At 39.9% G+C, this 18,184-nt stretch overlaps 1 protein-coding gene across 1 annotated transcript in view; it reads right to left on the reverse strand.

Annotated features, from left to right (window-relative positions):
- Positions 1-15,305, reverse strand: part of Kdm3a (lysine (K)-specific demethylase 3A) — a 51,614-nt gene extending 36,309 nt beyond the window's left edge. Inside the window, exons 1-8 of the mRNA XM_013035509.1 lie at positions 15,236-15,305; positions 14,424-14,639; positions 9,470-9,625; positions 8,363-8,473; positions 4,111-4,213; positions 1,881-2,005; positions 1,526-1,598; positions 1,338-1,426 (exon numbers count right to left, since the gene is read on the reverse strand). Coding sequence (XP_012890963.1) covers positions 1,338-1,426; positions 1,526-1,598; positions 1,881-2,005; positions 4,111-4,213; positions 8,363-8,473; positions 9,470-9,625; positions 14,424-14,609 — 843 coding nt within the window. The 5' untranslated portion in view covers positions 14,610-14,639; positions 15,236-15,305. The remainder of the gene's footprint in view (positions 1-1,337; positions 1,427-1,525; positions 1,599-1,880; positions 2,006-4,110; positions 4,214-8,362; positions 8,474-9,469; positions 9,626-14,423; positions 14,640-15,235) is intronic.
- Positions 15,306-18,184: the final 2,879 nt, after the last annotated feature.

Raw genomic sequence — 18,184 nt, forward strand, 5'->3', positions numbered from 1 at the left:
TTTAACACCTCCTTCCATCATTCATTATCTGCAAAGCTAAAATCTCCTCAACTTAAGTCTACAAACACTCCTCAATACCTGTCTCCCACAGCAACTCAAACTTCGTGTGTCTCTTTTCACATATCTCCTATACACACTGACAATTATACTCAATAAATGGGACATGTTCCCAAGGTGCTTGCTGCACGGTTCCTGCTCAGAGCACACCCTCACCAGGGTGTCTTCCTCTCTAGACTATAGGTTCTTTGAGACAAATTCTAGATAACTTCTTAATCCTCAGGATCAAATAGATAGCATATAGTAAGTGCCAATTTTTTTCTGGTTTCTTGGATGGATATGTTTGAATTTATCATGCACATTAAGGCAAAAAATAGAAGGAAATAATGCTAAGTTCCATAATAACCTCTTCATTCTTTCCTGAACAACCTGAGCCTTCACCTAAGAACGAGGTCAACCCTATGGCCCTGAAAGGGAAGACAGAGGCTCTAAACACTATGGTTAATTCCTCCTCAGTGAAGAGTCAAAGTTCCTGTTGCCTATACAAACAAAAGGCTCAGCCAGCCTAGCTACACAGACCTTTGTGTAGCACAGTGCTTGCTTTGGTTCTAGTCAATGCTGTGGTCTTTCCTGGCCTTGATCTAGAACCTACATCTTGTTTCTTGCCCTGCACTCCCAGACCTTTAGGTTCCACCTCAAATGCTATCAAATCAATATCATGGCCAACTTTAAAATTCTAAATTCCAATCATGAGCAGAGCTTTGTAAAGAATATTGCAGTACTCTTCTTAGCAATTTTGGATTCCTACATTTAAAAATTGCTTGTAGTATATTATGCCTTATGACAGAAGGACAAACTGAAGTTTCCTGATCTAAATATTAACTATTTCAGAAGAAAATTAAACCCATCAACAGAATCCATATGGTGTCCAGAGAAGCCTACATTTTTCTTACCCAAAGGTATACCTAATCATAAATGATCAAGAGGATAAGGGTCCTATTTCAGAATTCTAAGATTCTTCCCCTCTTCTCATGCCAGGCATTCTTAATACACACAACTTAATTTACGTTCAAAACCCCCCACATGGTGAAACTGTCACATCTGGGAATTTCCATTAAATGCCACAAAATGCACTTTTACAAAAAAAAAAAAAAGGAAACTAGACTTATATTATCTCCATCTGCTTGAGTGTAGAAATTATGGCCAAGATCTGGAACTTACAATAAAAAACTGACAGGACAGCACAGAAGCGTAGAACAAACAGCTATGCAACTACTCCAAAGACTGGCCATGCAATTGTAAAGAAAGCTTCAACAAATTCAAAAATAGATCACGGTTACCTCAGAGCAAGACTTTACTTGTTTGGAAACCAAGGTTCCATTATTCTCCGAAGACTTGCGTTTGACACCTCCAATTCTTGTAGAATTACCTATAATATATATAAAGAGTTAAGCTGGCTTCCCTGTTCCACTTAATGTGAGGGGAAAGGAGAAGATATAGAAACATTGTATTCAAAAACGCATCTTACCACATGACACAAAGTTATCATGAACAACTTCAACATGAATCAGTGCTGGATCAACAATTTTCAGTGCTGGAATCTTAAAAATGAAAGCGACATTGGAAAATTAAATAGCAATATGTTAAAAATTAGTTCTAGTATCCTAACAATAGGGTACTTTACAATATCCTTTTAAAACATTTATATTAACTTGAATAGGAACTCCTGACTGCCATCCCTGCCTCCTGCCTCCCAGTTCTTAATCATTTCTACTTTTGCATTAACATTTTATAAAGTAAGGGTTTAATACCCAGAAGGTCACGTATCTCTTATATAGTTATGTTGCCCAGTAAATGATCTTAATTCAAGTTACTGTCTTTACCTCCTCACAGTTGACTTGAAGAGTTTTAGATGCTGGGTTGCCATTTACAACAGTTGCTGAAAACCACTGAGTAGATGGATCCAAGCTATAGATTTTTACTTCTGAACCAACCAAGTTCTTATCACCTAAAAAAGAAAAAAGTGCTTAGAGCCATTTGCATTATTTCCCACAAGCATCGTAATGGAAGACCATCTATTCCCAAATCTTTTTTAATGCAGTAGACAAAAGTGAACATTAAAATCTTTTTTTATATAAAAAATTTAATATAAGACAGACATTTCTGGGGCTGGGAAGGTGGCTCAGTGGTAGAGTGCTTGCCTTGTATACATGAGGCCGAGTTCGATACCTCAGCATCACAGAAAAAGCCAGAAGTAGCACTGTGGCTCAAGTGGTAGAGAATTAGTCTTTAGCTGAAGAGCTGAGGGACAGAGCCCAAGCCCAGAGTACAGGCCCCAGGACCCACAGGAAAAAAAAAAAAGACTGGTGGCTCATGCCGTTAGTCTTAGCTACTCAGGAGGCTGAGATCTGAGGACTGGAGTTCAAAGCCTGCTAGACTCTTAACTCCAATTAGCCACTAGACAACGTAAGTGGCACTCTGGCTAAAAGTAATAGAGCACTAATTTTGAGCAAAGCAACTCAGGGATAGTACTCAGGCCCTGAGTTCAAACCCCACAGCCGACAAAAACAAAACAACAACAACAAAAAAAAAAAAAACCCAAAAAACAGACATTTCTGCCAAGTTAGTAGAAACTGTAAACTTTTTTTAAAATCTCCATTTCCTACAGATTTAACTCATAATAGCAATACATTTATTCTAGCATGTTGTATCAGACCAAGAAGTGTTCAAGTATTCAAAGCAATTAATCAGAAATAGCAAATTTAAGAATCCCAAGAAAAATGCTAAGTTTGACTAAAAAAAAAAAAGACTATGAAGCTGGGTACTAGTAGCTCACACCTGTAATCCTAGCTACTCAGGAGGCTGAGATCTGAGGACCATGGTTCAAAGCCTGTGGGAAAATCTTATCTCCAATTAAACCTCAGAAAACTGGAACTGGAGCTGTGGCTCAAAGTGGTAGAGCATTAGCCTTGAGCAGAAAAGCTCAAGTGCAGCACCCAGGCCCTGAGTTCAAGACCCACAACCAAAAAAAAAGGACTATGAAACTAAGAAATTCAGTAACAGTAAGTAGGATACAGGTTACAAATAAATGCCTTACCACCTTTTTTTCTTTCTTTAGGTGAAGGTCCAAGAGCTTAAATTCAGGCCTGGGTGCTGTCCCTAAGCTTTTTTGCTCAGGGCTAGGGCTTTACCACTAGAGCCACAGATCTGCTTGTTGGTTAACTAGAAATAAGAATCTCACAGACCTCCTGACCAGACTGGCTTTAAAATGTGACCATCAGATCTCAGCTACCAGAGTAGCTGGGATTACAGGCATGAACAATTGGCCCCTGGCTATCTTACCAATTTTATAAGACTGAAATTCCAACCACATCAAATTCTATGTCAAAATGTAAATAAGCTTTTAAAATATCTACTTTTAAGCAGGCCCAGTGGCTCACACCTGTAATCCTAGCTACTCAGAGGCTGAGATCTGAGGATCACGGTTCAAAGCCAGACCAGGAAAGTATCTCCAATAAACCACTAGAAAACTGGAAGTGGTGCTGTGGTTCAAGCGTGTTTGCCTTGAGCTGAAGAGCTGAGGGATAGGATAGCGCCCAATCCCAGAATTCAAGCCCCACGACCGACCAAAAAAAAAAAAATAATAATCTACTTTTACTTAACTTCTCAACTTTTCAAATTTCAGAGGGTTTAGATTAACTAAATTCTTCAAGTCATCTGCAGAAAGCAACTAATAGTTATTTTACATTTTTGATTTTTAACACAAGAAATTTCCAATTTCAGCTGGACGCCAGTGGCTCATGCCTGTAATCCTAGCTACTGAGGAGAATCTGAGATCTGAGGATTGAGGTTCAAAGCCAGCCCTAGCAGGAAAGTCCATGAAACTCATCTCCAATAAACCACGAGAAAACCAGAAGTGGTGCTTTGGCTCAAGTGGTAGAGCGCTTGCCTTGAGCTGAAAAGCTCAGGGACAGCGCCCAAGCCCAGAGTTCAAGCCCCACCAGACAAACAAACAAACAAAAAAAAACGATGAAAGGGGCTAAACCTTATCCTCTAAAAAACTAATCACTGGCCACCTCATAAACTATAACCAACAGGAGATCACACACATACCTTGTAGAAGGTGGCTTTCATCTAAATGTTTTACAATCAAAGCCTGGAATTCTTTACTGATGATCTGATTATCAGTAAGGGAAAGCCGAAGACTATTTACATCCTGTAAAAATCAAAAATCATTATACAGTAAGAAACTTTGTTTAAAATTCCAGTAGACATGTTTTGATTTTTGGAAATGGGTAAACAGAGTATCAGCCATTTGATGGTATCTAGCTATACAACTCCAGTGAATTCAATAGGTTGAAAAGTCAAAAACCTTAAAACATATAGGCAGACTGAAGAAATAAGTCAATCTGAATTAGGAACATGGAAATATTAAGAGTAGCTCAAAACATAATTTTAGGCATGATATAATTTTTGTTATGGAAAATAATAGGAACTTTACTGAACTGACCAATCTAAATCTCAACACACACACACACACACACACACACACTGTCCCAAACACAAAGGATGTAAAAGCCACAAATTCATTCAAGTCCAAGAGGCAAAAGACACAGTAGTAGGCATAGGAGAAGGTGTATACTGTCAATTTGTGGAAATTACTTTTAACAATTTACTTCATACAACTTTCACTTAACCAAACTACTATTCCAAAAGCCTCCTTCTTTACAAAAGTTAAGGAAGATGGCCCAACTGAAAATGTGAATGAATAGCTAGGGCTTCAGAGTAAGCAAGTTTTGAAACACTCCGTTCTTGGCAGTAGCTCCATGCCTGGCAGTATTCCACAGTCTTCTGGTTTTGTGTGCACACCCAGTTATGATAAATGTATACAGAAACTGTCAATAGAAATAACCTGCCAAACCCAAATTCTATGAGGGCAAAGAAAAAAAAAAGAGCTTAAACAGTCATGTTCCAATAGGAGGACTCCACGCTTTCCTGCCACTGTGAAATGGTTACACAGTGGCCAAGAATGGTTCACTGATTAGGAATGAAAAAAACCTAGTCTCTTGGAGAGAGGGGATCATGTCTGAAAAATGCATTTCTTTAGCCAAGTAAGAGCAGATAGACACAGAGTTTCCATAAAAAGCTCCAAATTCTCAGAATGGGTCATGCATGAATTTGTGGAGGGTTTTCTCATTCACTTATTCCTGCAACGGTTTAAAAAACTTCCACTGGATTCTCCTACCGCAAGATAAAACAATATGTTAATGGAAAGTACGCTACAGGATTCGTTAATAAAGGACAATAATTCTAGCTTGCCTGAGTTTTAGAGCTCATTATATATGGCCAGGCACTAGACACCTGTCTTTTTCCTTATCCATATACTTGAATCAAATATAATCTAAAGGCAGACCATAAGTTTCAACTCCAACTTTTGCATAAGCCAAATAATTTTTTCAGAGGTTATCTGCATTACTCAGAGCAAGTATCCTACAAGACAATCATATCCTCCAACATGGCTTTTCATACAGAAGAAGCCTAAAGAGAACTTTGACCAAATCTTATGAGTAAAGCATCCAATCATATATTTCTATTACACAAAATTCAAGCTGATAGCTCATACTGTTCCTTCCTGAGAAAAACAAAAAAATTATACTAACCTAGATTGTTCTTTTTCAACCACAGAAAACAAAACTAAGAGCTCTAGCTTAACTGCAAAGCTTGGACACATGAAAAATGTAAATACTGAAATAATGCTAAGAAATATAATTCAGTAAAAACTTCCACAACACTGCTACATGTTCTTGGTCCATAAGAACAAATTTTCCTACCAGTTAAGGCAGAAAAAACATTAAGATGTCTAGTGAACATATGAAGATAACTTTTATCTGAATCTAACTTAGGTAAAAAGCATCCTTCTTTGTTCCAACTATACAAACATTACAAAATAAAGTTCACATGAAATTATATTAGAGGCCTTGTTTCTACTCACTCCCAGGATGAGGAAGTAAAAGTGAATGCAAGTAGAGACAAAACAAGTGAACTGGGCTTTCCAACAAAGATTCAGTAATCCAGAAGCTACTTCACAAAAGTTATCTTTCAGAAATAGGGAGGCTTAATAATTCTACATTACAGGTGTAAGACAGACCTGAAATCACAAATCACAAGTTGGTAAGAAGGATTAATAAGTATCATGAATATTACTACAAAACCAACACTATTTTGGAGGTAATGATTCTCTCCCAATAGCTTCCTAAGTCATATATATAAATCAAGAGACCCAATAGCCTAAATGTTAAGAAAAAGATGTTTATGAGCCAACTGGAAAGAATATATGTATACTGTCAAATGTCATTCTTAGTTGTTTCATAAAGCTGTAAAAGACATATTGAACTAGCCGGGTGCCAGTGGCTCACACCTGTAATCCTAACTACTTAGAAGGCTGAGACCTGAGAATCATGGTTCAAAAAGCCAGCCCCAGCAGGAAAGTCTGTGAGACTCTTTATCTCCAATAAACCACCAGAAAACCAGAAGTGGCACTGTGGCTCAAGCAGAAGAGTGCTCACCTTGAGCTGAAGAACTGAGGGACAGCACCCAGGCTGACCCCATGACTGCCGCCCTCCCCCACCAAAAAAAAGCTAAACTAGCAAATACTGAAAAATGATACTTAGGCCTGTGAATCTCTGACCACATTTTCATCAACTATCAATATATAACCACCTTGTTTTCTGTTTAAGGATGCCTTGTGCTGATTCATCACCCTTGAAATTATGGCCCAAAGCACTAAAAACTCACTTATCTAACACAGCCTGCTTGCACTTATGAACACCAAACAGCCCATTTCAATCCTACTTTGGAAGTCATTTTAAATAATAAAATCATAATCTCACACACATACACAAATATCAGTAAAATCACACACACAAAATACAAAACTGTGGCAATAAATAAGCAGAAAAATGACGTGTGTGTTTATAGTGTGAGAACTAAACAGAAGGTAGAAGTATATTTACCTTGAGTTCTACTGAAAATCTGCATTAGGCAACTCAAATTGTGTGTGGGCCAAGACTACAAAAGTAGGTGAGCTACCACATACATCAGTCTTGGTTACAATTAAATTTGGCTGGATGTGACAGGAAAGCCTGTAATCCTAGTTACTTTAGAGGTGGAGATCAAGAGAATCAGGGTTTAAGACCAGACTGAACACAAAGTTTGTAAAAGTACCCAGGTACTCGGTGGTTCATGTCTGTAATCCTAGCTATTTATATAGGAGGCTGAGACTAGAGGACTGAGATTCAAAGCCAGCCCAGGCAGAACAGTCACTTTTTTTTGTTTTGTTTTTTTCCTCATATTGGTACTGCAGCTTGAACTCAGGGCTTAGGTACTGTCCTTAGCTTCCTAAATCCAAGGCTGGTATTATACCATTTAGGCCATACCTCCAGTTCTGGCTCTGCTGCTTAACTGGCGTTAAGAGAGACTGCCCTCAATGTACAATCCTCAGATCTTAACCTCCTGAATAGCTAGGATTATGAGCCACCATTGCCCAGCCAAAGAAGTCCTTAGGACTCCATCCCAATTACTAGCAAAATGTTGGTACTAGAGTTGAGGAGAGCTGGGAAGGTGGCTCAGTGGTAGAGCGCTTGCCTTGCATGCCTGCGGCCCTAGGTTCAATTCCTCAGCACCACATAAGCAAAAAGAAAAAAGCCAGAAGTGGCACTGTGGCTCAAGTGGTAGAGCACTAGCCTTGAGCTGAAGAGCTGAGGGACAGCACCCAGGCCCAGAGTACAAGCCCCACGACTGGACCCAAAAAAAAAATTGTGGATAGAGTTGAGGAGGCTCAAGTGGTATAGAACTAGTTGTAAACAAGACAAGTAAGAATGAGGCCCTAGTAACTAGCTGTTAACACACTACAGGGGAAGGCCAATGGCTGTCATTCCCAGTGATGTGGGGAAACATATCACACCCTAAGGCATCTTGGATATAAATCCAGACTCCACTCTGAAAATAACCAGTGCAAGAGGGCTGGAGGCCTACCTAAAGTAGAGTGCCTATCTAGCAAGCACAAGACCTTGAGTATAATCCCTTATATCAAAAATGTATTTTAGCAAGTAGGTAAATTCATAAACATAAACCCATGAATCCTAAGCGTTGACACTATATATGAATGTATGTTTATGTGCTCATTTATACATATAAATGTAAACTCTGAAAAATTACTTTCCTATTGCCTACATGTTTCCATACATTCACAATCAACTTTAGTATTTCTTGTCAACTCCAAACAGACAGCACAAATTTATTCTCATGTTAAAAAACTGTATTTCTACTTTTATGGTTTAATACTATTCATGTTTGTTTTTTTTACCTGTATGGGCTTTAAAAGGTCTTTGGAAAGAAATACACTTTGCTGATCTCCTAGGAATCGAACAGAAGTTATGGATCCCAAACCAGCTTTGTCCAACAGAGATTTATACATCTAGAACAAACCAAAACAAAACACTTTGGCAATTTTACACAGACATAAAATAACAAAAGTCATTAAGATTTTACTGCAAGGATTCTATAACAATTATGCAGTCTGAAGATCACATGATTTTTATTTATACCCAGTAATTTTAGCCAGATACATACTTGGGCACCATTAACATACATTTCTACACATCCATGTTTACTTAAAAAAACAAAACATGTATGTTTTGCTAGGATGAGGCTGTCTTTAGAAAATTCTTTAAAACTGGGGAAAAAAGAAATTACAATGAACAAACTACAACTTTAACCACAAACCTCTATCATTCAAAAATCTCCAGCTTTTCCAACTCTGTATTACCTGAATCTTCCTTGTTCACACCTTCGCTTACGTTCCATAAATCCTGCTTTGTCCTTTCCAGACAGTGATCATTCTTTGATGCAAACTGAGCAGACTTGAAATGCCTTACAGGCACAATCATACACTGATTTAAGTGTGTCTCGAGTCCCAATTTTTCTTTGCCAATAGGAACTTTTGGCATCATGAGATCAAAACTAGGAACTCTTCAAGGGCAATGATGGTTTCTATGCAGCTTACAGCCCACTGCTGCCATACAGAGTGGCACACACAGTGGGAAGCTATCCTGTGGTTTACAATAGACACTAGAAATGTATATTAGGTCACGCACTCAAATCTTAGAACACTACTAAGGCTAAACCAAGTAGATCTTAAATTTGTGTAACTAATGGTTTCTGACATCTAACCTAGACATACCCCAAATTACCTCCATCCTGTTTTTCGAATGAAGAAAAGGCTGTAGGAAAGCCATGAGACCTGCCACAGTCATAGAGCTCCCAACAGAGTCTAAGCATGCCCTTTTTTGTCAATCATGTAGACTACTGTCTCCCTGTGGTCTAGATACAGGCATGTCACATAGGTTTTCCTTGTTCCCCCCAAAATGGATGAAATGCTCTATCAGTTTAATAAAGCCCAAGCTTTACTCACTATTGCAGGCCACTGAGTAATTCGCTCAGAAATTTCAGGCGACTTTCGCTCAGCCAAGACCAAATTATGTTCTACTAAAAATGCTCTCCTTAAATGGCTATAGACTTCTATCCATCTTCTCTTCCTCCAAGATTCCCCATCAAACTCCACACACACCTACACAAACAATAAGATAACAGAGTCAGTTAAGAAAAATGGATACATTAAAATGAAGTTGAATTGTACCATTATTATTTTACTGGAAGCCTAAATCTGCTGTGTTTCCCCCTTCTTGTTCCCTAACTTTTCTACATAAGGAACTAGCACCCAGCTTTGGCTCCCAGGGTTTTTAAACAAACATAACACCAGCGTGAAAAGTGTTTTGCATATGTTAGATGTGTCAGTGAGGAAATCAATTTAAAACTCAAAGAGTACTTTCCATATCACACTGTAATTCTGTTGACACAGCAAGTACACTTAGAAACCCAAACTTTTTATCCCCCTTATATAACTCTAAACTCCTCTCCTATCAGGATTTAGCACAACGCCTAATATATCGCCAATTTTCAACACTCATTTTGAGAGCCTAAAGCTACTTATTTTCTAAAAGAGAAAATCTAGTTAATGACCCAAACTATTCCAGAACTACCTCTAGTTTCTCCATCCATGGGATGAACTCTCAGGGCTCTAGCATGCTAGCCCAATACTCTAACCACTGAGCTACCTGCAATGAAGTAGTAGTTTTCTAATTAATTGTGATGCTTGCTGCTTCTGATTTGCAAAATACCTTTGGTTACAACACTTACAATTTGTATAACTCTATTTTAAAGACAAAAAAGGAAAAACCCCACAAAACCCTCCATCAGTAAACTGTTCAGGGCAAAAACATCCTCTCTTGCTAACTCTTATCAATATGCTACCTCTTATTCTAGTTCTTCAGTATTTTTTTGTATTGACAGATTTTAATAAACTCAAATTCAATGTGAAAAATCACTATTTTTATTTAAAATTCTTTTTATGAAAAGGCTTCTTATTTTTGGTTTTAAAGGTTAATAAACCTATTACGTATCAAATCTGTTTACAAATTCACAGACATATCATTCCTATCTCTTTTCAACATTCAGTTTACTAAAAAAACTTTCACTAATCTGTCAGAACTTCATGAATCCTTTGCTCAAGAAGCCTTCTCTTATGAATTTCTCTCCACCAGTCCCCTTGAAAATTATTCTAGTTTTGTGACATTTTCTTTCTAGTACATATTTATGGTTAACTGACATACATGTTTTAATAGTATGTTGGACAGTTCAAACTAGATATTTTGATACATGAATTATTTATTGTTTAATCAAACTAATCTCAAAACCTTTCAACCATCTTTCACTTTTGAGATGAAATTGGATTATGAAGACATCAGAAATGTCAAGGGAAATGTTTCAAAGTTCAAAAGTAGGAAACAGAGCATGGTTTTGAAGTTCTTATATATATATCACACCTCAGCCTAAAATTTAATTCTTGTTTTCTTATTCCAAAAGAAAATGCTTGTCTAAAATCTCAAAGTATGGCATTCAATTATAAGAAGTAAACAGTTTTTACTATATTACATTATACTAGAAGCTTCTAATTTTGCATAGTTTGATTGCAATAGAAATCACCAGTATTTGTTTTGATTGTATCGAATGAAAGGCAAGAATTGGAGAAAGCACCTAATTGCTGCCAATAGTAAAAAATGGTATACTATAGAAAATAAAAGCTATTTATTTGCCAAAGATACCTCGAAGAACTAAAGTGACGAAACACTCAAGGAAAAGGCACAAAGGAAGATAAAGACTTATAGGTAAGTTGGTGAGAGGGCATCCCAACTCAAGTGAACAAAGCAGCTTGCTTTACACTCAAGTCAAAAGAGTAGGTCCTTACAATCCTACTTAATTAAGACCTGTTACTCTAATGTAGAAAATGCCATTGCCCCATCATATATTACTTCTAAACTACTTCTTCATAGTAGTCTTCTACTACTTCATATTAGAAGATACTGTAAGGTATTTACTTATTTGTGGCCACACTTCATGCCAAGCAGTATTCTTAGGTACTAGAGAGAAGCTAGTAAAATTAAGTGCTCTACTCAATCTGAATATTAAAACCCAGCCTTTTAAGGCCAGGAGACAAACTTGGGTAAGTTAATTCTTTGAGTCTCAATTTCCTACACTAAAAAGTACATCTTACTAAATATGACGCTTGTAAGAATTAAATAAGGAATCTTGATGCATATTACTCATTTAATCATTATTCCTACTGTTACTGTATTTCAATTTTACCTCTGTAACCATCTATCATTTTGGGTTTTTTTTTTTGGGGGGGGGGAGTTATTGCTTTGTCTTCTAAGTAACTGTTACAAAGTCTTTCTCTTAACATTCAGTATCAACTAAGCAAGCCAGTCGAGACAGACTTGTATTTGGACTAATAAAAGAACATTTGGACTACCAAAAGAATAGTTGTATACTACCTGAGTTTTATTTATTCATATTTATCACAGCCCCATTCACCAAAAAATTTTATTTCCCTAAGCCTAGATATAAAAATGATCTCAGTTCCCTGGTTCCTACCTGCATTTCACTGAGTACAGTGAAATGAATTTTATTATTTTTGTCGATCATGGGGCTTGAACTCTGGGCCTGGGCACTGTCCCTCAGCTCTTCAGCTCAAGGCAAGCACTCTACCAATTGAGCCACAGTGCCACTTCCTGTTTTCTGGTGCTTTATTGTAGATAAGATTCTCACGGCCTTTCCTGCCCAGGCTGGCTTTCAACTTCGATCCTCAGATCTCAGCCTCCTAAGTAGCTAGGATTACAGGCGTGAGCCACGGGGTGCCAGGCTGTGAAATGAATTTTAAAATCCTTTTTTTGTTATTGTTAAACACAACATGGTACCTAAGATTAAGCCAATTACTTTTCCTATTCAACTAAGGGATGCAATGACAAACCATGTTTAGAAGAGAAGATGTAGTCATAAATCATAATTAGAAAAACAGAGCTGAGTTGTGAATGAAGTTTGTGGGTAATGCAGAATTCCAACAAAACCAAAACTGTTCTTGAAATGTCAGTGTCTCCAGGTGCCTCACCTGGATTCAAATCATCCTTCCATCATTAAGTAGCTAATTATGCAAGTCTGCATCAGTCTTTTTCCTGAAAGCAGTTCCTCTGAAATGAATGAGGAACCTGCCCAAAGGTTAGAAATAGGAACATGGAGTTGAAAAAGACTGCATGTTAAGGACCTCTTTTCCTTAAACAACAAGCTTTAACCAACCATTCTCAATACAGTAAAAGACGGCAACATCTATCTTTTGTCATCTTCCAAAGAACTGAGGACTTATAAAGTTTAAACATCATTTCCATTCAAATCCGATAAAACAAACAATTCTTATTTGGCAAGAGAAATAACCCACAAGCATGACTGAAATTACAACAAAGCCCAAGTAGGTTGGCTATCCTTGCACACTGGCTGTATAAAGATGAAAACCTGACTTAGTAGAATAAATGGAATGAAGGATATGGCAGAACGCTGGGTCACACTAACTGTCAAGTTAGGGCAGCCTCTGGAATAAATCATTCTGGGTTAGAAAACAGGTTGTACTAATTCCCAGGTGGCCCTGCTAGCCCAAAGTATCTTCATCTGTAATTACAATAAATGTACTTAGTACCCCAAACTCTGCTGTAAGGATTAGGTAAGATTATGTCCGTTAAGTGATCAAAATGATGCTTGGCATGCAGATAAGCAGTGGTCATTCTTTCAACATGAAGAAAGGGCACAGAACAGGAACTTAAAAATCCATAATTACATATGGTTTTCCCAAATCTCCTGCAGATTCATACTGGTGTTGGCATGCACGGTCACTCTGAAAGTGTTCAAATGAACAATGTTCCAGAGTAAGCAACATCTATTTCACTCCCAATGCTATAACTTGTTTCCTCTGAGTAGCTTTCAAGAAAAAGCAAAGGACACGAGCATGAAACACATTACTCAGGGTGGAAATCTAAGCTCTTGTGACGAGCTTCCTTCAAGTTATCATCACTTTGGGGCCTTTGTTAGAGATCTTTTTTCAGATGTTTTTGCACAAAGAAGTCTTTGTTGGCACAATGGCTTCCCCACTGGTTGTTTCCAGACAATCTTTTCACACCAATATTTCTATTGGAAAGTACAATCAGAATTCATTCCTCTTTCAAAAGATCTAACTGAAAAAGGTTGTGGAGTGCACTTAGGATTTTAAAAATCACTGGTGGCACTTGTTCCCTTCTCTCCTGCAGGCACCAAGTACAATATTTCAAAGCTATTCCTCCAATACAACAAATACAGGACAGCTCCACCCTGGCCCTCCATATATGGTCATACCCCTCCATCCATCTACAGCCAACCAACTGCCCACTCCAGATCTAACCCACCCTCAAAGGCCGAACCAAACTTACCTCCTCCCTCACCACTCACTTTGTTTTTAATAAGTCAAAAAGTTGGAGGGGGGCCCGGGGGAGATAAGTTTGGTAATAAAGGTAAGGAGAAACCAATCCAAAAAAAAAAAATTATCTCTGAAAACAACCTCCAGTCCCTAGCCTTCGATACTTCATGATTCCAAATGTCACCCACCTGCCCTACCTACTACTAGTAACAATAGCCCTCCCTTAGGGGAAATAATCAGAGTCCCAGTGGGGCCCAGCGCTGGCATTAATGAAGCGTGTCTGAACAACCCTGAGCCCATTATTAAATGCAGGCAGGCAAGAGCTCTAGGCCAAACACACCTCGGCTCTAACACAACCATTTCAAAGACTTTCAAGGTCTAGTTTTCTGCACCTTCAGATCAGATGCCAACTTTCTGATCGCCGTTCAAATAAAGAGAGAGAGGGGACGAGAAAGAGGAAGGGGGCCGATGGTCGCGTTACCAAGGTAACCGCGAAATGTCCGGCTGCCAAAGCCCCGGGGACGGTTTTTACCTTCAGATCCTTCTTGGTAACGTCGGTGTGTGAAACAGCCCGAATGGTCCCGGACAACCAGGGCCATTCCGCGACGCGCTCCACGTCCCAGCTGTCGTGGCCGCCGTCGCTGCCGTCGGCCGCGGACAGACTGAGGAATCGCTTCCCCACCAATACCGGCCAACTTTCTCCGAGCGTGAGCACCATGGTTTCCACGCCGGCAGGAAGGGCTCCTCCCTGAAAAGACACAAAAACAAAATGCGATGGGGGCGGCCGCTGGGAGGGGAGTCGAGAAGAGAGGCTGAGTCCAGGAGGTGGTTCAACTGGACCGGACGGGACCGATAGCCTGATCCCCACCCACCTAGCACCGAGGACCCCACCCCAGGCGGACTCTGCACCCCAATAGCCCCCCGGGTCCCTCCCCCACCGACAACACGGGCCCAAGCGCCGCGTGACCCTCGCTCCACCAAGTTTCCCTTTTCCAAAACCTTCGAGCTGAACGTAAGAAGGGAGTGAGAGGAGAATTATCTACAGCTCAAGTGGCATCACAAAGTGTTCCCCCCTCACCCCAGAAAAGAAAAGCCCCCCTCCCAATGGCGAGAGCCCGTCCCAGGCGGCCCGGTTCCCGCCCCGGGCGGCCCCACGGGGAGAGAACGCGCTCACGATTCCGCACTTGCCCCGCAGCTCTGCCCCCCGCCCCCAGCTTCCGGGCCGCCGAAACCCCGGAGCCCCTCGCCCAGGCCTGGGAGAAACCAGCGGGGCAGAGGGGCCCGGGCTTAGCACCTTCACCATTCTTCCTTCTCTCTCCGCAGCCGAGGCCGCGGCGTTCTTACCCCGCCTCCCGCCTCCCTGAGTCACCCACGGTAGCAGCCACCGTTCCCAGCCGCCCAGCCGACTCCAGCTCTGACTTGGTTCGAGAGCTCTCACAAGACACGCACAGCCTCATAGATCCGCCCCCCTGGAGCCGCTTCCGCTGATCATTGGCTGAGTCGCCGGAGCTGGGCGAGGCTTGTGGGATAACGGCCCGTCACTATTGGCCAGCCGGGTGAGGGCGGGGCGAGAGAAAAAAACAATTCCTTGGCTGCCTCCTCCCTCCCCCACCCTCCCGACTCCCCGCCGACCCCCATTAGGTTAAAGTACTCGGAACGTAAGCGAGAGATCCCTCCGCCACAAGCCCATTCTTTCCGTTTGTTGCCTCACAGTATGCAAAAGAAGTCCCGCGAAATCGGCTATCAACTTTGGGGCCAGAGAGAAATTGCTATGGCGCACAGATGAGAGTATAAACAGAGATCAGGGGCTGCAAGTGCCTATTGGATTGCTCCTCACGTGCGTAGGCTGTCGAGCGAAGACGAGCCTTCCACTTGGCGGAGGAATCTCACAGGAAAGGGGTGAGGGCCGTACGAAGTCTGCGGGGGAGGGGAGCCGAGGGGACGTGCGGTTTCAGGCGTACTCAGCTAGGGGGAGGAGCGACCGTGCATTGGAAGCTCCTGCGCATGCGTCTGGGCGAGCAGAGTCGGGAGCTGGGGCTGCTGGGTGAAATGGCCGCGAGAGGCGCAGGCGCACGTGGTGCTGATCAAGAGCGTTTAAGTCCGCCATTTTGAAGGGTAAATGAAGAAAGACATCGAGTCTGTGGGAATTGATGTGCGTTAAATCCAAAGCAGAAAAGACCCCTCACTGCAATGTGACTTTTTGTGTAGGGAAGAGTAAGAAGTTGTTTGGAGACTTACAAAGAAATTGGAAAAATAGACGAAGACCAATTATGATGCAAGTGTTATGAAAGAGAAGGTGACTTTGAAGGACAAAAGAGGACAAAGATGATTGTGTACTTCGGACTAGAAGTTTCTTGGCTCAATGAAGAAAGGGTGCAAGTAATTGAAGACTTACTGATAAAGACTGGCGCTTCACCTAGCATCACATTTACTCCTTCAGATAACGAGTGAAGAATTCGTGTTCTTAAGTTTACAAGTGTGAAAATGAGAAATCAGAAAAAGTTCAGAAATAAAGGATTATTTGATGCAAGTTAATGGCTGGTGTTCATTTTGAATACTTAGGTCTTAGATACATGATCTTAAATTTTTAAAGTTAATAAGAATTAAATCGTGTTTATGGTTTGCAGACCACTAAGATGGCAGGAAGCTGGACAAAGAAAACTTTCTCAGTTTAAGAAAAGGCAAAGATGAGAACAAGAAAAGCACAAACTAGAGGGAGGTATGGTAAAAAATCAAGTAAGAAAAGTTGTCCAAACAGCACTGCTTATAATAAATATAAATGGGTTAATTTTAAATCATAAGCATTAAAAAATCGATATTATAAAAATAAAATTGAACACACAAAAAAAGTCATACAATATAAGAACCTTGAAAATGTTAGGCTAACAATTTTAATCTGATGGTAATCAAGGGGAAGCAATATAGCAATATTAATATAAAGTAATGCATCATTTAGTGATAGCAGTAAATTCTGAATAATAAATATAGCTGGATGATTTTGTCTTCAGGATTGTAAGGGCCTTAAGGAGGTTCTCAAGAAGAAAGAAGAGGGAATCTTGATGTGTTACTTAGATTCTCTGGTTTTAGAGAAAAAGAATGTCCAGGTACAGGATAATAAGCTGGCAGAGTGATTCAGCAAGTAGGAGAAAGATGAACTTCAAAGGGAAGCAGGGGCCTATAGAAAGGACAAAAATAGGCTGGTTTAGCAGAAATATGAATACTGAAAGAGTTGGGTATTCCTTTGAAAAAGATCCCTTTTGTTATGGGCACCTGGCATATCCATTCATGTCTGATGCTATAGTGATTTGTCATTATCAGTTCAGCCTAGAGATATTAAGCATAATAAGTTGGTTAGTTCCAGTTCTTGCAACATAAACTTTTAATTGTACACTTTTATTGACTATCCTTTAGACCAGAGAAGGAAGTATACCAGGCATATTTCTGGAAAGTATGCATGCTTGGTTCCTAGGCATAATATCATTTGAAGTAAGGATGAGTGTGGGGTTGGGAAGGTGTTTTGTTTTGTTTTTAACTGCTAGTTGTTGCTCAGTGAGGCTTAAAGAAAGGATAATGTTTATGCATTTCTAATCGAGTTGCACATTGACACAATGTTTATTTCTGAATTCCTGGGTTTTGACTCACATGTCCCATATCAGTCTATCCTGCCTCAACGTGATCATTGTACTAATATCACAGAGTACATTTACAAGAGCTAAGATGACTAAAATGTCACTAAATAATAAAATCTAAAGAATGAATTTTATATGAATAAAGGATAGAGTCTATAAAGGCAGTATGTACTTGTGAACTATTAGGACTGAAAACATGGACTAGCCTAAGCTAACATTACACATCTATCACAGAAATAAGAACCCTAGAAATACTTTACAAAAGCAGGTGAGCCAGGTGCTAGTGGCTCACACTTGTAATCCTAGCTACTGAGGCTGAGGTCTAAGGATTGCGGTTCAAAGCCAGCCTGGGTATGTCAGTCTGTGAAACTCTTATCTCCAGAAAACCAGAAGTTGTGCTGTAGTTCAAGTGGTAGAGCACTAGCCTTGAGCTGAAGAGCTGAGGGACAGTGCTCAGTCCCAGAGTTCAGGCCCCACAACTGACCAAAAAAAAATGGTGAAAGAGGACTTAGATTGCATAATTAATCTGATTAGTAATTGCTAAGAGATAAACAAGCTCTACTAAAACTTAAGGAATACAATGTGTATATTTTCTTCATGGGAACACAACTTAGAAAAGATGGAAAGATATATAATACTTTCTAGCATCTGAAAGCTCTTATTA

This window comes from Dipodomys ordii, unplaced genomic scaffold (genome assembly GCF_000151885.1).
Source record: "Dipodomys ordii isolate 6190 unplaced genomic scaffold, Dord_2.0 Scaffold214, whole genome shotgun sequence".
Taxonomy (NCBI): domain Eukaryota; kingdom Metazoa; phylum Chordata; class Mammalia; order Rodentia; family Heteromyidae; genus Dipodomys; species Dipodomys ordii.